The 19,811-nt window shown below is 38.1% G+C and overlaps 2 protein-coding genes across 5 annotated transcripts in view; both read right to left on the minus strand.

Moving 5' to 3' along the window:
* Nucleotides 1-468: 468 nt before the first annotated feature.
* On the minus strand, nucleotides 469-16,756 carry cpsf6 (cleavage and polyadenylation specific factor 6). 3 transcript variants are annotated; one of them, XM_006780689.3, is made up of 11 exons: nucleotides 16,642-16,756; nucleotides 14,894-15,103; nucleotides 14,702-14,805; nucleotides 14,289-14,434; nucleotides 13,832-14,008; nucleotides 12,708-12,815; nucleotides 11,350-11,848; nucleotides 11,082-11,197; nucleotides 9,671-9,824; nucleotides 9,348-9,545; nucleotides 469-958 (listed from the first exon to the last, which is right to left on the minus strand). In XM_006780689.3, exons 1-10 carry the CDS (start codon nucleotides 16,699-16,701, stop codon nucleotides 9,359-9,361), a joined length of 1,761 nt encoding a protein of 586 aa, XP_006780752.1. In that variant the 5' UTR covers nucleotides 16,702-16,756; the 3' UTR covers nucleotides 469-958; nucleotides 9,348-9,358. The 3 variants fall into 3 exon arrangements, with proteins under 3 accessions (XP_006780752.1, XP_006780751.1, XP_087686808.1); XM_006780688.3 differs by lacking the exon at nucleotides 469-958 and adding an exon at nucleotides 1,321-3,294; XM_087830682.1 differs by lacking the exons at nucleotides 469-958; nucleotides 12,708-12,815 and adding an exon at nucleotides 1,321-3,294.
* A 1,541-nt stretch (nucleotides 16,757-18,297) lies between these two features.
* Nucleotides 18,298-19,811, minus strand: part of cacna2d4a (calcium voltage-gated channel auxiliary subunit alpha2delta 4a) — a 98,146-nt gene continuing 96,632 nt past the window's right edge. The window contains exon 38 of one of the 2 annotated variants that reach the window (XM_087830680.1): nucleotides 18,298-19,803. In XM_087830680.1, coding sequence (XP_087686806.1) covers nucleotides 19,711-19,803 — 93 coding nt within the window. In that variant the 3' untranslated portion in view covers nucleotides 18,298-19,710. The remainder of the gene's footprint in view (nucleotides 19,804-19,811) is intronic. The other variant, XM_087830681.1, reaches the window with a different exon arrangement.

Consider the following 19,811-nt stretch of genomic DNA (forward strand, 5'->3'; position numbering starts at 1 on the left):
AAGGTCTAAAAAATGTATTTATCTGTCAATGTTTCTAGTGAGGAAAAACGAATCACTTACGCAATGCTATTTTAAGTATTCGTTTTATCCAGCAGAACATTCACAATCGGACAGGATGTCGATTATTTTTACACTATAGTTAAGTTTTAAACCTCTACACACATAGGTTATCTTTAAACCTCCTCACACCTGATATTCTGCACTTCTGTCCGACACCGTTTTATACTTTAACAATCCTTTATCATTATATTAGGATGGACTTAAAATTCTGTTCAAAAGTAAGCCTTCAGGTCTAATACTTAAGGTGTGAGGTACAGGCAATCTCCAATGGCAAAACAAGTGTTTTGGCCTAAAGTTAAGAAAATACTTTTGGACATAATACAAATAAAATTTACTTTCCCCACACTTGTTTCTAATAAAACGAAACCCATTATGCACAAATAAAACAGAACCACAAAACCAACTTAATTTGTATACTTTATTCTTTGAGAGCAAATGATAATCTATTTACCTGCTATGTATCACTACATGTAACCATTACTGGCGGTAGAAATACACCTGAACCTTAACTTAAAATCCCAAAGTTACAGTGGCGATACAAATTCAGCAAGTATTCTGCCCAAGTAAGACCCTTTAATATGGAAGCTCATTTCTGTGTTTTTGTTATTTTACTCATCTTAAAAAACTATAACCTCAATTTGTAGCAGAAACATGTTTTCAAGTCATCATGCAAAGGCCCCTTTACTAGACAAGTGTGATTTTAAAATCAAGTACCTAGAAACTTGCGAAACTAGCAGTTAGTGAAAACATCTTAGTCATACAAATACTGAAAACTGATAAATACATGTGTATATACTTTCCAACTGCTTGTGCAGTTTAAAGACTCCCGCAGTCGATCAGACTTCTTGTTTCTTCAATGGTTGTGTTTGTAGACCTAAAAATCACTTACCTTTTCGTGCTGCGGAACAAAAGCCAACACAAATAAAATGAAACCAAATTCCTGTACAAATGCTGTTATTCTGGAGGGCTACACTTCTGCTTAGCTTGACCAGGGCAGAACTCCATTGGAGTTACCAAATTCAATGCAAAACTAAAGAAATAATTTAATAATTTAAATAAAAACGAATAAAAAAAGAAAGAAAACAAGGCACATGTATAGTATTTTGCCCAAACCGATCAGCAGGAAATAAAATGAGGAAAAAGAGCAACTAACTAACATCAAATTAAGCCAATATCATTAAAAAACATAATATAGGGCCTTAAAACTTCCAACATTTTTAAACTAACGGTTCAGAAATAGCATCATTATATTCAAAAAGGTCCCATTTTTTTCTTTTTTTTAATATCAAAATCCAATTTACATTTGTTTACATTACATCACACTTTCAGTGAATTTGCAAGGATACGGAGCAAAGGCACTTACATTCCCCAATAAGTCACTTTCTGAAGTATACTGAAAAAGAATACACTTCAAGAGCAAGACAATGGTTTCAAAAGATGCTGGTACAGTTTCCTGCACAGCCTGTCATTCAAATTCCTGCTGTGACTCTGAATCCAAAGGTTTTACATTCACTGGTTACGTTTGAAAATAAGGCATTTTCTAAATTGTTACGGAGTGAAATTGAAATGACATTATTAAAAGAATAACCCCCAGAAAGACAAGGTGCGAACACAAGTTTAAGATTTTTTTGGGAGCAAATTAAAAATTTCACCAATGGCGATAATTTCACAAAAATGTGTTATAATATTGTCTGCGTGCAACTTTGTTCTCGTTAAAAACCATACAAAAGCACCATGTTATTGCGCTGTATTCATACTGATTTGCATTTAAGACACCCGATGACACACTGCAGCATCAAACCTCAACATACCTGTAATTTCCTGATTTCCATTAACTCACATTTTAAAAACTGGTGGTATAATCGTGTTATATCATGTGTGCTGGGAAAGCTGTGGCAATGTAATTTACACTTATTTTTTAAAAAATAATTGTAAATTATAATAAAAATAACTGAGTAAAAGCTAAACCAGTCATTGCTATTTTTCCAACCTTGCATGAAAAAAAACAAACAAAAAAACCCCTAAAAGCTTCAACAAATTGTTGTCCGTCCATTTTGACAAACATGCAAAACAATAAAAATGACAGGTGGCAGAATGTTTTACACTGTACCGACAAATTAAAACGCATTTTGTTCATGGTTTAGTTATTTAAACCTATCATGGAAAAGCCTTCAAAATTCAAATACATAAAACATGTAACATCTAAAGTGAAAGGCATGTAACAAGAAACTGGTCCATACTTCCCAATTAAGGAATAAACACTTTCACTCAAGCTTCAACTATGAAGGTTGCTTGAATTAAAATCTGCTTTTAAATCCATTATATGACAGAAGTGAAAGACAATTTGTTCATGCTATGTTTCAGTGATAATTATTCAGCGGAATTACAAAATAACCCACCATCAAAAACCATTCCAAACAGCGGGGTCTTCTCTTTTTGGTTTAGCATGTTGACTACGTAATGCAACATAAGATAAAAACAAACCAAAATGACTACATCCTTGCCATTTACCATGTAAAAAAAAAACCCCAAAACAAATAATAATAATAAAAAAAATCTAAGTCAGTATATACATTTAATATAAATGAACGAAAAATGTAGAGGAATTCACTGAATGCAGAGTGTACCTCAGTAAACATTTTTTATTACAACACCATCTAATTTTAATCAAAAAGCAGAGACATTTACAAACGTACTAGCCATGAAAAGAATAAATGAGAACGAGAGAGTGAGGGTAGGAGAGAAAACATCAAGCACATACCTTATAAAAACTGATCTCTAAACTGTATATACACACACACAATACAGCGAGCCAAAGAACAAGAAAAAAAAAAACAACAACAAAAGGGTGTAATGTTTGTGTCTTCTATTTGGGGATCGTGCAGGCCATTTATTTATTTATTTATAAGTCGCAAAAAAGCATCACGCTTACTTTTCATGTCAAATAAAACATCATAAAAATAAAAGAGCTGTTTGGAAAGATTCTTTTGTCATCTTTAGTTACCATGAGTATAGAAGTTTGGATAACATAGCCTTACACAGGTCAGGGTCTTCCATCCGCTGCTCTTAAACCAGGCAGACAACAGATAGAGAGAAGGATGGGTGGAGAAGGATAGGAGAGGAGAAATGGAGGGGGTGGAGGAAGTGATGGTAGTTGTGTTCCTGTCCGGTCATGCATGGAGGGCAGGGAAAGAGTTCCTCCTTTTCCTTCCATCCATCCTTGATCCTCGTAAGCTGAAAGGTGTCAAAACGAAGGGTGGAGTTTGGTTTGGAGCCAGCCCAACAGTGAACATTTTCCCCACTCATCATTAAACCTCTACACTACATACACAAAGTTTACACCAGGGCTGGGTTCAATTCACCGTCACTCTGAGCCACGAGGTTGGAGTTTGCTCAAGTCATTTTATCTTAGCAAAGGCAGTGCAGACAGAGAAGTCTCTTACACGCAGCATAAATGGCACTATGGTATTTAACTGCTACTCTTAACACTCTGTTGGTTGTGTATTGTCCCCAACCCTAGCACAGACACAGAAACATATCATGCACAGTTCAACAGCTAACATTCAAGAACTTAAATTGAACTCTATGAGTATGTACACGCACACACAAAGAAAAGTATTTCAATCTTTCGTCAAGTCTGCCCTGCAACTACGGAAACATGGATTTCAAAGTATGTACATGCATATACACGTATATACATGTACAGATGTTTGCATGTGGCACTTAACTCTTTTAGACATAAAAATATTGATAACCATATGTAAATGCACTGAAACACCTGGGGCAATTTTGTTTGTTCTGTTACAGAATTACATTCAGGGAAGGACAATAGGGACAGTGGTTATAGTGTCTAAATGGCCATATTGTGTATGACCATTTCGTCTTGTTTACAATATTATTAAATGGTGTACCTGCATCAACATTAGGTAATACCTTCAGAATATTAAGTCTTACTTATAGCGTTTCAATTAATTTGGCTCTCAGAGGACTATAAAGTGCAGAAAACAGAAATAAATAACCTTTAAAACTTACAGGGAGTTTTATTGGAAGACCTGAGCTAAAAGTTTTTTTTCCTTTGATAAGTCTTTAACTATAGCAATAGGGATTTACCTTTCAATCACCTCCAAACATTTCAGTATTTGTCATTATTACCAGCAGGTTACATAACGGAGTACACTGAAAACTTTGCTCACTGTGGCAAATACCAGAGAAAACCATGGTTGCAATTTGTTTAAGCTGTATATTAAAGTGAAAAGACAAAGGACCAAAACAGTTATCCATCAAAAAACAGCTATGAAGGAAAAAGCACATACGGCACATCTAGTGAAACCTTTCCTGCCCAAGCATACCAAGAGTTTTAATAAAACAGAAAAAAATATGACAGTGTGATTCTTACGGTGTCGCAAACATGGTCAAAGTCAGGAAGATGGAATATTTTGTGCTTGTAATGCTTTGCATAGACAAAGTTGAGCATGCAAAGTACAGGAGTCAGAAAAAGCTACCTCTAACCATAATTGTAAAGGACAGCAGCAGTGGGATTACAGTTCTACACAATTTAAAGCACCTTACCAGAAATTTGTACAATTTTAAGATGAAATGACAATTGTGATAAAGAAAGTCATTTCAAACTTGTTGTTTCAACATTAAAATGACTGAACCATGATTAAGAGATTTTGCTTCACACGCTGAAATGAAGCCAGATAGAACTGGTATCTACACCAAAATTCAAGTAAGTACAGGTGATTTTTTACATTGTTTAATGGATTCAAATGCATAATGAAATTTGATAGGTTTCATAATCTGAAAGGTTTTCTTTACATAGTATATGCCTGGAGACAAAAGCAGTTGAGCTTACAGCCACATTGCACATCTCAGTACTCCTCTCATAATCACACTTGACATAACTGAACTTTTCTCAAGGGTGAAACATTTAAATTATCAGCCCAATAAATCATTTATATCGGGTTCATTATATTTCATATAAAACTTTAAAATGTGTAGTAGGTGTGTCAGTTAATACAGAATGGAAATGAAACGGGACAGAGCCAAACCAGGGTCAAGCAGTCCATGAAATAGTCTCAGTCCACTAACTTGGCTATGTGCTACAAAAGGCTCGGCAAATAAGATTGCGCCAATACTTACCACTGCCTAGCTTATAGACTGCCATCTAATCTTTCACTGTTATTAATTATGTGTGTATGATATTTCAGAAAACTACTCACAGACAGCTCATTGATTATGAAAAAGGTACACATCTTTTTCACCAACTAACAGTTCATGTGTTATATACTGTAGTAACTGTGGGGCTAAATATTAAGAATTAAAACCATGTCCATTTGCCTTAGCTCAGCTATAAAGTCAAACATTTTCTTTTTCTATATTCTGGCCAAAGGCCAAAGTTAAGGACATGAATTACATCTCAACCATGTTATGGACATGAAGGCTGTTTGATTAGCTATAACCTAAACTGTTTGACTCTGGTTTGACATGTGTAAATAGCTTGGACATTAGGGCTGCACCCCCCAGCACACATACACCTACAAACAGGCTGAAGAGAAAGCATAAAAGTAACTTAAGCCTGGTACAAACACTGTGCGTTCTTGCATGGAAACATGAACAGATAAACAGTGTTAAGCACATCTCGAAACAACAAACGGCCACACTACAAGAAGAGGAGCAATGTACTTGGCACTCAATCTCAATTATTTTCCTCTTTAACAAGCTCACAAATATCAGTAGAAATGCAAAGGCATGGTGCAATGGAAAAATTGGGACATATCTCACCATCAACATTTTTGCTCGCTTAATTTTGATCTTTAGTCATTTTTACTGCAAACAACAATTTATAAATATTCTTCAAATGCATTTTGGTGCTTGACACATTGCAATAGGCTATTAGGTCTTGTGCCCACAGAGGATCTCCAACAATGACAACAAGATGTCTATTAAAGGAGACAGCAGCAACTTTAACATTTTATTTATTAGTTTGATCTTTTTTTTTTTTTTAACTTGGACTTAAAATGAAAGTTAATTTACAAAAAAAATCTTATGTATTTGACAAAATGTAATCTTTTGTTGTGAGGTTCTCGGTGGACACAAGGTTTTGCAGGAAAAACGTGAGCATGTAAAGAACAATTTTGTGGAACAGAGACCAGATCAACTCAACAAGCTAGAACTGACAGCTAAAATCAACACAACTCTCCAGTATTTACATGAAAAATTGCCTTTAGAGTTTAAGTTACATTCTTTTGGCTACTTTCAAAATGCAGCAACTCCATAAGTTAAACCACCCCAGTTATTATTTTCCAGTATAAGAGAAATAGGCACACAAACAGGGAACAATGTGAATATATAAATATCTTTCCAATGGGTGGAGCATAGTTCATGCTGTTTGAGTGCAAATACATGAAGATATCTTCAGTGGATAAAGCACATTTAAAATCAGGACAGATATTATTTGGGAATGGGGGCAACTGTACAGAGATGCTGTAGGGTCCACGTAACCTACTCAAGTCTGCTTTACATGCAACACTGTAGATATCTCAGAGTTTTGGCAGTAAAAGACAGCCAAAAAACCCAAAATGGCTGAAACACTATATCCAAAGAAGCCCCAAAACTTTCCACAAGTTAGCAGGTTATTCAACGTGCAACTGAAGCAATGGAAGAAAGCATCTTCACAAAGAGATTACATAACGACTTGTGAAACCCTGACTCTGAAAATCCCAGACAAAAAGCAGCACAGGGCAGAAAGGCAGCCTAAAATAGTTGACTCAAATCATGTGAGAGCAATACACTATTAATGATTTTTTTTTATCCAACAACGTTAGGTGCAAGCTGACATTTAGAATGTTCAGATAAATGCATCTACAACCACAGCACCAGTTAAAATTGAATTAGCTTGGATATAATGCTAAAAATAGACAAAAATCTCACATACCTGCATGATGTCTTGGCTAAATTGGACCGATTAAACTGAATGCTGAAGCCTAACTCACTGTCATGAATGTTATGCACCAGTACAAGTTCTCCCATAAAAGTGACTTTCTTTTCCTGAATCATGCAGAGCCCTCTAAGGGTTAACATTGAGAATATTTTCCTGGACTAGGTTTGTGTTCTCTCGCAGTAATGTTTTCTCTGATCCATGTAAAAAAACAAACAAAAAAACAACAACGCTAAACTCTATTATGAAATTGCATTATACTAATTTTGACCACTACACAAGTAAGTTGACTTTCAGTTGTGACTGTTCAGGCACATGTATTCAGTTACTACAGAAACTAGAGGAGCTCTTAAACTGTAGCTTTGATTTTTGACTTAAGTTGTTGGAAGACCAACTGTCAGCGTGATAGTGGCTGTGACCACAGCTGTGCGTTAGTTATGGTTACAGTTGTGACATACAAGGAGTCGTTTATGATAGGTCTAACATTGACTGCACATGGAGGATATATGTAACTTGTATTGAATATACTCTATTTCTGAACACTTGTGGTATTTTAACAACTAGCATAAAAGCATTTTAATAGTACAGCAAGATCTCCACTTCAGTCCATATGCAGAAATTATATTACTATGAGCGAACGCCACAATGGCCTACAAAAAATAAAATAAAAATAAAAACAAAAACTCCAGTGTAACCTTCCGGGGGAGCTCCACAGACTCAAAGAGCTTAGGATCTAAAAACACTGATTTTCTTAAGCTTGTGCTGGCCTTTAACTTTAAATCACTTTTTTTTTTTTTTTTTTTTTTTTTTTAAATTGTGTGTCAACATAATAGTATGATAATGCAAGTTATTATGCACAGATCTGAAATATTAACCAATTCTCATTACACAGACTCTGCAAACAATTTGATTTCAGCCACTGTTGAATCCAGGCTGACCTTTGCCTCATAAAATGATTAGATGTGACACTGCGTGTAAAAACCACACCAGCATTTGGATATTCAGTAACATATATTTTAACAGATTATTATGTCAAGGGGACAGGCATTTTTCCCTCCTCCACTTCACCTCAACATCTTAAGTTAAGGTGCAATTATACAAAAGTGAGCAAACACTATGCAATAAAAACATTCAACTTGACACAGGTGAAATGTCAGGTGATATTACTGTCATGCAGATATGGCACAATGACATTAGTTTTTTTTAAGGGGTGGGAGGGGGCAAAAGTCATAAGATGTTGACACTGATAAATGTTTAACTTCTCTGAAATATCACAGGACAATGATATATTTCAAATAACACACTAAAACTGGAATATGTACAACACTATGAATGAAACATTTACAAAATGTAGATTGGTCTACTACTGACAAGGTGTAAAAACAGTGTAATCAATTCAATGTTAACAGACCATATAAAATCTTAATTTGTACGAAATACTGTAAAAATGACTGTACAGTATTGTGACACCCAAATCTTGCCAATCAGGATTGAAGCGACCAGTACAAGCCCACTGATAAACCAAACTTTGGGAATTCACATATAATTAATATGGCAGTTCTGAGTGTTGATATAATAAAAATCAGGCACATTTGGTCTACTTGCCACAGTTCCTGGTAAAAGCCAAAATTCTGATAATTTCTACTTTATTGATGCAAAAACCCTTTACATTTTATAAAAAGAGTAACTGCAAAAATCATCTCAACAGGTAACGTATGCTATTTTCTTGCCATGCACAGGTGCATACAACTTTTATTCTAAAATGTATTTGTTGTAATATCCAAAGCAACCAATGAACTTTGTAATTTACCAGCCTCTGAAGCCTGCAGACCAAAGAGTACAAAATACATCCAGAAATCCAGTGACTTATATTTTCTCATTTCAAAGGGACTACAGCGTAGATACAACACTTACAGACTCCACTGTGCCAAAGTGAATACATCAAGTGTATATTTTGCACATTTTGTGATACAATAGAAATTGTGATTACCACTGAAGAAATATGGTTTAAGTTGACTTACCTTATACCTACCTGAAGACAGAGGACTGAGTTTTGAAAGCCTTTTCGTTGCCTACCTCTTACTCTCCTCATGCAGTAATTTAATATTTTGATGATAACATCCATTATCAGATGTTTAACCATTATATGGGTGTAAGTAGGATTTGGCTTTGGGATTTATCTAGAGCCAGTGAATCCAGTGAGAGGAGGTGTGCAAACAGAGAAGACTTTAAATCTCAACTGTGCCACTTTCTGTTTCTGTCATGCCGTCTGAGCCTAAATTAGTTTGCCTCAAAGTTTAAGACAAAGATGCTGAAAAATACACAAAAAAATAAAACTGGTACCCACCTCCTTTCCGGCTAACGGTGCCGGTATTCCCTCTCCCTCTCTCTTTCCCGGTCACGGTCCCGATCTCTCTCACGATGACGATCTCTCTCCCGACTGCGTTCTCTGTAATAGTCCTCATGCCTGTCGCGGCTACGAGATTTGTGTCGTCGACTCTTTTCTCTTGAGCGACTGTGGTCACGTTCCCTGGAACGTTCTCGCCTTGCAGAGACAAACGAACATCAAGTTACAGTTGTGAAGTTTTTAATAAAGTTCAAACACCTACATTTTCTTTTAGTCCACAAGTATGTAACTACCTGTTTCAGTGTAATATTTAACAGGCTTACCTTGACGCAGAGCCATAGCTCTTTGACTCAATGCCATGGAGACAGTCCTGCAGAGAACTGATGAGGACCTTGCAGCGGTCGTCTGCGGACACTTTGGACTGCTTAATCAGACTGATGGCTGTCACCAAAGTCTCTATAGCACTGCCATAATCACCTAAAAAGAGAAAACAGTGGAGTAAACTTTTCATCCATCCATCCTCTTCCACTCATCCTTATCAGGGTCGCAGGTAGGGATGGGTATCGAAAACCGGTTCTTGTTGAGAACCGGTTCCCACTGTTTCAATTCCTTGGAATCGTTTGCCATTTTTGCAAACGATTCCCTTATCGATTCCAGTCGCCCCCGAATGACGTCACCACGTTGCGGAGCGTCATTTACCTGGCAGGAAACATGGCGGCTCAAACGCTAAAAAGTTTGGTTATACTTTACGAGAACGGATGACAACAGGGCAACTTGCAATACTTGCAAAGTAGATATTTCATTTAAGGGAGGAAACACTACGAATATGCAAAAGCATTTGCACACAAAACACACGATGACCTTAAATGAATGTCGTGTTTTTAATTCCGCTCCGGACTCGTGAATCTCAACCCAGCAGCAGCGGTACGTTTGCACGTCCTCTCCCGTTAATACGGCAGGTAAATAATCAACTAACAATGCACATTATGTTAGCGCAATCTGCCTTATTACAAAACCTGCCATTACTGTGCATTTAGGTGACCATGATGAGAAAGACAGACAGAGTCTGGCTGGCTCAGATGCTGGCAGTTCTTGCTACAGTCTACCGGTAGCGTCTCCTTTCAGGCCAGGATAGACGAATGTCACCGAGCAGTGACTAAGTTTGGCTTGCACCCATTTGCCACAGCAGATGCCCCCGATTTTCGGTAAGTGAATGTGTTTAATTGTAGGCAGGGACATTATTGGATATTCTTGTGTAATTGCTACAGAAAAATATTTATTTTACATTCACAATTTTTTTTCCTGGGGACCCTGTGACACCCCATTGAAGAGCCGTAGGTTGGATCTGTTAAGATCTCACTGTTGGGTTTGTAAGGCCATGTTACTCCTAAATTTCTATCTTGTTCAAAGAGAAGATATAAAACAAAGATCTAAGCTAATTGACCTTAGTGTTCTCCTTTTTTAAAAAAAAAATAGTCGATAAGAGAATCGATAAAGAATCGAATCGTTAAACAGAATCGAAAATGGAATCGGAATCGTGAAAATCTTATCAATAAGATTCCCTAGTCGCAGGCGGGCTGGAGCCTATCCCAAGTGTCATAGGGCAAGCGGCAGGGTACACTGGTCTATCGCAGTGCTCTTTTACTTCTTTCAAGAAATTTAAGTTTTCCCTTACTGACAACATGTGAACGCACTTATTTAAATGTATTGGAAATATATCACCATTTGCCTTACCTGCACTGGCATCAGAAACTGCTCTAGATATGGCACTGGAGGAGATGGCTCTGTTCCTGTTCATAATCTCCTCAAACTCTGCCTCGCTTAGAGGGGTCCGTGATGTGTCCATGTCCCTGAAATAACAGAAAAAAAAAAGATCAAGCATTAATTTATTTTTAATTCATAGTATCCAAGTTCTAGGCTACCCGAGCACAAACAAAAACCTCATATTGAATGTGTATATATAGTGGTTTAATTTGTTGTTCTTCTCAGTAATTGTTCTTACCGGCCTCCAGGCCCATAATCTCCTCTTTCATATGGTGGAGGGCGGCCGTATGGGTCATTTGGTCCCGGTGGACCTCGGCTATCATTGGGTGGCATGCTGTTGTTGCCAGGGGGAGGAAAGAAGGCAGGGTTCACATGCGGCGCTGGTGGTGGGCCACCTGGCGGGGGACCTGGCAGATGTGGAGGTGGAGCCAATGCCATAGGTGGGCCAATAGGTCCAGGAGGACGGGGTGGAAAGGGTCCTGGAGGGGGTGGGCCCTGCTGAGGAGGTGGGGGACCAGGTGGAGGACCATAGCCTGGAGGTGGAGGACCTGGAGGCAGGGGTCCCAGTGGTGGCTGGCCAAACTGCCCAGGGAAGAGAACAGGTGGAGGAGGCCTATCGCCACGATTTGGAGGCCCAGCCATGGGAGGTGGAAGACCCTGGCCTGGAGGTGGAGGTCCTGGAGGTCCTGGGGGACCTGGTGGACCGGGTGGGGGGCGTGGAGGACCCTGCATGCCACCTAGAAAAAGAGCAAATTAACAAAAAAAGACAAGAACAAAAAAAAAAAAAAAAAAAAAAAAAAAAAAAAAAAAAAAAAGAACATGAAAGAAGTAAGCTCCAGTAAACCAAAATTCTTGTCTAGAATGACACAGACTGAGCTCTCCACCTTTTTCTACAAGAACAAGTAACTGGCAGATTGAAAACATAAAATGTATACTGGCACAGTCGATTTGTGGGCTCATTTTTGAAGTCTAGTGGCAGCCTGTATTTTTCTATGTATCTTTTGTACAGTGATACCTTTAGGTACCAAATGGCAATTTAAAGCAGGGACAGTGACACAAAGATGAAAGAAAGCCATTGCTGCACAGGACAACAATTGACGAAAAAAGGTCACAAATGACACTGAAAAATAAATCAAAAGGAAAGTGAACAGATGAGAAGCTATAGTTTCAAGCAGGCGTTGCCGTTTTAATTAAACAAGGCCTTGTATTGGACTGGACCCTTCTCATTAACACTTGACTCAGAAGATGCACTGCTATAAGTTTCCAGAGGCCCTAAATAGAATATATACAGTGTATAAACTGCAATGTGGAACAAAGGAGTTTGACTGCTTATGCCACCTGAAACAACTAATTTACCTGAAATGTACTTATGCTCAAAAGAACAAAGCACACGTTTATTTCTTTTGGTAAAAATGTTTTAAAATTTAAAATGCTGCCACATGTGGGGCAAATAATGTAAACTGTCGATTCAGAGTAAGCAATGAAGATCAGCTGCCTCGGGGCAGTAAATGTGACAGTTTAATTTGTCAATAAAAAGCCAAAGCTAGGATTATAAGGCCATCTAATAAATCAATTAGATTAATCGAGGTATTTCACCTCTGCTACGCCAGCTCCCGTTCCTGCCCCCCGGCTGGAAGGGATTGAAACTCATATCCATCAGAGGGCCATCTTGGTGCCTAACCAGATCTGGTCTCATGCCCGAGCCTAATGGGGAAAAAAGCAAACCAATCACAACTCCTCCCTTCAGAAACCTCTACCTGCTAACTGAAGGCCTGTCGCAGCCCAGCGGGACGGGGCACCAGCCACTAAGCAAAAGAAGAGATATGAAAAGGGGGAATGGAGAACAGCCTGCTACTCCATTCTCTTACTGCTTCCGAAAAGCAGCCAAGCCAAGATTTGTAGAGAGGTAAGTTTGGCAGCGTACCAAGTCAAGCTTTGAGAAAACCTCTAAGTAAAGGAATGGTGTTGGAAATTTTCACAAGCAGGAAACCACACCATGAGAAGGATCAACTGTTCAACTTGAGGTTAAGTGAGACAAAAATTCAAACCAGACAAAGAAGGAAACATGCAAAGAAAGCCCTGCCAAGGGAGAGATGAGATATCCCGCAATAGTAAAAAAAAAAAAACATACTAGATCAGATGAGCCATGATCCCATGCAGGTGTGAGTAACAGCAATGCCTGGACTGTGCTACCTGAGCAGCACTGCCAGACAGAAAGCAGAACTTCCAAGTTTTTAAAACACTTGTGACTTTAAATCTGTTGCACTGTAACATTATATGTATTTATTTTTTTCAAATCATCACACAGTCGACAATACTGAACAGAAACAAACTGACCTACAAAGTTCAATATGTGATTTAACACAACCTCTGCCAGCTGTGGTGGATCCATACATGACAGGTTGCACTTTTTGTGAGCTGTGTGTCTTTATGGATTTGCTTATATCCACAACACATCCACTCATGAACTCGTTTTGACTGCCAAGTCTCAAAAACTAATATATCCACCTCAAGTTCAACTATATATCCCTATGAAATGTGGTTAAAAAACAAACTTATTTTGGTAATAAACCCACTCAGCATTCAAGACAACACAATCCCTTGATTTGGACCGTTTCTGCCCCTAATTTATTTTTGTTGATGAATTTTTGAATATCAATATTCATTTCTCAAGTAACTGAGTGTTGTCCCATACTACCAATACATCTTGCTAAACTAACCAGGAAGGTGTGGTGGAGGACCCCCAGGCCCTACAGGACCAGGGAAGCGGTCTCCTCCAGGGCCAGGTGGTCCGGGGAACCTGCCTCTCCCTCGGCTTCCCATGGGGAAACCACCACGGGGTCCAGAACCAGGAGGACCAGCCTTTCCTTCCCCAGACATCTGACCTGTCTGGGTACCTGTGAAAAGACAAATACAAACTCATTTCATATGTAATCATTAATCAATATGTGCACATGGCTAAGAGACAAAAACAAGGATAAATTACATGTATGATTTCATACGTATGCTAAGATTAAACACAGGTCATGTAACATATGTGATGTACTGTGTAGTCAAATATATTTATATTTAGAATAACTCACACATTCCAACATGTGCAATTTTTTTACACAACTTCCTTTAACCAGCACTGATCTCTTCGGATAAATAAACCATGTGCACACTTGCCCTACTTACTTTTGCGTGACTGCATTTCAAACTGGCTGAGGGACTGTTTGTTGCATGGTGTGACAATGGGATTCTGACCATGGAGCTCCCTCTTTGACAGCAGCTCCATTAACTTTCTGGAGGATGCCTCTGAACCAACACACACCAGAGCAAACCTGGAAAACACACGCAGAGGGCATACAGTCAGACAATTGATCGCATAAACATCAATGCACTGTGAAATTCTGAGCTGATAGTAATATCTAAACAAGGTCACTGGCACTCAAGAACATATTTATGTCTTTAGAAACAACAGCCTTGTGGTAATACAATCATAAAACTGACTCCGTGTGATCCCACCCTGTACTCCTAACACGAAATACTTAACATACTCTTTGACTTAGCCCAACTGCATCATAGAAATAAAATACTAAAGACCTCACCCTTTTGACTGGCCATTGGCTCGGTTTTCAAAGAACTTTATCTCCAGCACATCTGTGATGCCTATCACCCGGATAGCTTCTGTCAAGTCCTCATCAGTTGTCCACTGCAAAAACAACCCCAAGCAAAATGGCATCATGTATGGATCACAATTAAATTTGTAAAGTCCAATTTTTAGACAATCTGACACTCACCCATGTGAGGTTTCCTATGTACAGGGCAATTCTTTTTCCAGTGTAGGTGTACACCACGTTGGGCGGGGCGCTTTTCCCTCCCTCTGTGCCACCTGGGGCTGGCAGTGAATCCAAGTAATCCCGGTCTTCTGGAGCATCACCATTATTGGCTGATGGGGATATTACGTCATCATACAGGTCGATCTGCTCATGAACCGGGTAGTCAGCTTCCTGTATTAAGAATGCAAGAACAGATCAGTGAAGCACTTAATATCTAGAGCTTGATAATGATCTGATGTTATTAACACCAAGGATATAATTTATCAGCTTCTATGTCTGACCTGATTTTGAATCGGTTTCCTCACCAACACCAGAATAGCAAACCTACATTGGTTTTCACCATCACATTGTACAAAAAGGTTTCCTTGTGACAGGTGTGCAAAATTCCCACTGAATTGAGTTTGATTTAATTGTTTTTTCAATAGGCAGTTGTCAGAAAAACATACCAGCACTCATTAAAAAGATGTAATTCACTATTGAATCAATTCAAGTTCAATAACACTAGCATCATGCAACTGCTTTATGCTGACCAGGAAAAGTCAATTTAGGGTTAAGCTTCACAGCATATCCAGATATTGTAGTATGATGATAATAATAATAATAATAATAATAACAGCATAAACTTGTGATCAGCAGACAGTCGCAAGCTTCGTAGAACTTATATCCGTATCAAATTAATTTGAAGTGGTTTATTTATGCACCCTGTGCGAAACCAATTGCTCCAATTGAGACAAATTAAAAGATTGGGGGTTTACTTAACCAATCTGCCAAAGTCGTGACTTAAATATATCCGTTAAATCATTTTATTCTAATACACTGGCTTACTTTAGTTCAAGTTTGATCACCTGGATAAATTTATGCGTCGTGACTTTCTCCAAGCATGAATGCAAACTGAGTGTTTGCATTATGGGTCAAAATCAAGTATGTTTTGAAAGCTGTTTAGCAGTTCGAGACACAACACTATCTTCACATGCGAGTCCTTGGCTAAGCTGAAATTATAACCACCGTCACAGAAAAGGGGCGTGTGGAGAAAAATATCTTCTGAATAGCCCCAACATTGACCTACTCCATGCTAACAACATGCCGTGTTTATTACACTATTCAGAGCCTACTAAGGTTGGGCGACTGCAGTTTATCGACAATAGGCTGAGGCTATCGTCAGTTATTGGCCTGACCATTGTCGGTTGGAAAATGTTAACACAACCTTAGAGCCTAAAGGCGTTCGGTTTAGCTTAAAACTTCTCTTTATCAACTGAAAAAAGTAAAGACTTGCTAGACACGACAGCGTGATAGCTGTGAATTAGTCAATGTCAGCTCGCTAACGAAAGTGCGTTTGTTTGGCTTGCTAGCCCGCCACTGGCGACCATGCCAAGGCCTGATCCCAAGCTACGCCGTAAAGACGGCTGCTTTTAGCATTTACTTGAATAAATAACAACGCACATCACGAAACAACTGCAGCGTGCATATTAATTGCTAAATACATAAAAAGTCGTGTTAAATGTCGACAACCCCACGAACAAACAAAAGTCAGCAAAGCACGTCGATAGCAGAGGCTGCAGGCTTGCAGCATGTTGAAAAGGCCTTGTATGTCAGAGAGCTTCTTTAGCCACAAAAGCTCGCCACTTTGCAGGTTATAATAAATATAGCAGATTATACAGATATTAAAAAATAACACCTATAAGCGAGGTAGGGAAATATGTATTTGTTACCTGGTTGAACTCCTCCTCGACGTCGGCGTAGATGTCGATGTGATCCACACCGTCCGCCATTTTCCTCTGACTAGCAGCTCTCACCGCCTGCGGTGCAGACTACAACGACGGTACACCACAAACAATGAAAAGAAGACAGGCAACGAGCGCCCCCGCTGGTTAATTTCATTCATTACAACATCACCCGTGTAGACCACGGGGAAATCTGTTGCAGTCACTACTGACTGTGAAACAAAAGCCCACCGTGTTAAAAAAGCAAAACTTATCAAACAGTTTACACGTTTATACATCCTCTTTGGCCCCTTTTTTATAGCCTTCAGACGATGTCCCACAATTTACTTGCTTTTGAGGATATTCTCAAGTCTGGCTTTTACCCAATTTATATGAAGGGAAGACTTTCTATTACAATAAACTGCTTTTTGTTACAATGCTATATTCATCAGGGAAAGTTAAAAGAGATCAAAACCTCCAGGGCTTGGCAGAGTTTGAATGATGATGTAAACTACCACAAAGAAAATGACACAGAGAAATACACTTCTGTCTTTTTTTTTTTAGTTTCACACAGGAGAAAATATAATGTGAAGAGACACAGAATATATGTGTGTTATAATTATGCCAATCTAGCGTCACATCCTTACTGACAATACAGGAGATTATAAAGACTGTTGTGTGTGAGCACTAGGACAAACTCATGCTTTTCTTTTAATCGCTACTGTATTTATTCAACAAGAGAGCTTGGAATATAATATATGTGGGGTATTCCCCCAGCATTGTTAATGTTTTCCACTTTGCACTAGACAAACGCAGTCTTTGCCCCATATTTAGTTTGTTGGGATCTGATCACCAAAACTGCCAGGCTGTCATAACAGAACCCCTGAGTGGTATAGATTTCAGAGTGAAACTCGGAACATTGCATGACCATATTTGTCTGCAGTTTACTTGTTTAGGTATTTAAATAATATCAAACGAGCTGTGAAGCAAGAGGCTGAATGCAGCAATTTTAGAACTTTTAATTGACAATTCACTAGAGAGAAAAAAACTTAAAAATAATGCTAATATTGCATTGGTGGTCAGGAGGATGAATTAATCTTCACTAAAACTGCCATGTGTCTACTGGTGGTATTAGAAAACGGTTCTTTTACACATCAAATTAAATATATTTTATTAGTATGAAGATGCAGTGATTAGCAGTGTCACTTGAAAGCAAGAAGCTTCCTCTTTTGTGCCTCCTGGTCCGCTGGGGCCTTTCTATATGATGTTTTATGTTTTACATTTGCCATTCTGGATGCTGTGGGATCCCCCCACAGTACTCAGACGTGCATGCTTAACTGGAGGTTTTAAGTTGGGTGTGAGTGTAGATTTTCTTTGTTTTCTGTCTATCTGTGCTAGACCTGTGATGAATTGACAGGATTTTGAATACAAAGCTTTGACTATCACTAAAATTCCAGTTAGAGTAATTTCTTTTATATATATTACAAAAAAAGAAATCTCAGGTTGTCAGTAGCCAGAACTGAAGGATTGAATCCACTTATCAATAAAGTCATAATTTTGATAACTGTTATCCATTTACCTTTATGTGGCCAAAATAAATTACTCAAGTTTTTTGTTTTAAGCAGATAAACAACAAAACCCAAATTTATAATTTTATTTACACAGTACAAATTAGGGCCATAGATGTGGCAATGTCAACCCGTGGAGAGTACAAACAAAATCAGGACAGCTAAATAATTAACTCTCAGAAACTTAATAAGATTAACTTATATGTGTGCTTTGAGAGGCAATTAAAAATGGGTGTAGAAAAGGCTACACAGACACTCAGAGCCAAAAATGCATTTAAGTGCTCAGCAAAAAGTGCAAAATATAAAACATACAGGCAAATATATACAAAAATATCATATGCAGTTAGTTTTATAGTGCTAATTGACACTGAGATTACATTTTTATTACTGTGACATTTTATTTTTAGTGACTGAGCTATAATAGCGAGCATTGCGATAAAAGTTACATTTTAAATGAAGAAAAAAAAAGGCTTAAGAAGAGCGTTCATAAACCATATTAAAAAAAAAACTATAAATATTTCTTAATCGCAAAGACATTTGTATATTTTTTCAAAAATGTAAATTCTTGGTGCCAAATACATTGCAAATGCATGTATGCATTGTTTTAATGTGAAAAGTTAGACATTTCCTTTTTAGAGTGTGACGATCTTCAGCTCATTTATCGTTTATGCATTTACAGCCCATTAGCCAGACATACATAATTAGTTACGGTATGTACAGAGAGACAAAAGACAAAAAAAGGCAGACAGATATGTAAAAATAATAGTCACAGAAACATACATTTATAGGATGGAAATAAAAAGTGAAAACATAGTTCCCATAAACGCTGACAACTCCATTCTAGTTTACTTTATTGCATATTAATTTTACACAGATAATTATCCACTGAGTCCAATTGTGCCTGCTTGTCCATTATTAACGTGACTCATTAGCAACACAACAGTGCCTCCCTGTATCCCCCTACTGCAGCCCTCTTCACACTGGCTATTCTGCATTTATAAAAGTCTGCAGATAATGCATTAGATGTGTTTACTGGGTGTGTCCAACGCATATATAATATGCATGTGTGTGGATAAATACACAGCTCATTGGGACATGGGAACTGAATAATGCATGTTTTTCTCTTTTCACTTTTTCATGTTGTACCGTGTGAATCATTACTTCTTATTCATTAACACCCATCACAGCTAGCCGTCACCCTTCAGTCCCTTTTCGTTCAGAGAAACAATGTGGAGCATAAGAAAATAACAAATGAAAAAAGTATCCATGGCAACAACAGTACAGCAAGTTCTCTTTTTTGCAGCTTTTAGTTCAAATGTAATTCTCTGAAGTTAAACAGCAAATGCTCATAACGTCCAAGGTCCTTAAACAGAGATTGCGTCTGTCGCCTTTGTGAGCAAAATGTGCAGAATCTGTTCAGTAGTTTAAAAAAAATCCACTCAAGGATTTCAGTTTTTGTCATCTTCTCCTTTATATGATGAAGCATAAAAGAGTTATCCGTTATCCGTCATCAGGAAACAACAGCAGCAAAAAGGAGACACATGAAGAAAACAGAGGTTGACGGAGATATAAAAGAGGCTCCTCCACAGTCAGCGGCGTTCTCCTGCAGAG

This window comes from Neolamprologus brichardi, chromosome 17 (assembly GCF_056152115.1).
Source record: "Neolamprologus brichardi isolate AB-2024 chromosome 17, ASM5615211v1, whole genome shotgun sequence".
Taxonomy (NCBI): Eukaryota; Metazoa; Chordata; class Actinopteri; order Cichliformes; family Cichlidae; genus Neolamprologus; species Neolamprologus brichardi.

Excerpts from the sequence above, each read along its gene's own strand:
- cpsf6 (XM_006780689.3), bottom strand. The coding sequence starts at position 16,701 with ATGGCGGACGGTGTGGATCACATCGACATCTACGCCGACGTCGAGGAG. Across the intron at positions 11,198-11,349 it reads GATTATGGGCCTGGAGGCCG|GGACATGGACACATCACGGA; the intron begins GTAAGAACAATT and ends CTGTTATTTCAG. Across the intron at positions 9,546-9,670 it reads AGCTATGGCTCTGCGTCAAG|GCGAGAACGTTCCAGGGAAC; the intron begins GTAAGCCTGTTA and ends TGTCTCTGCAAG.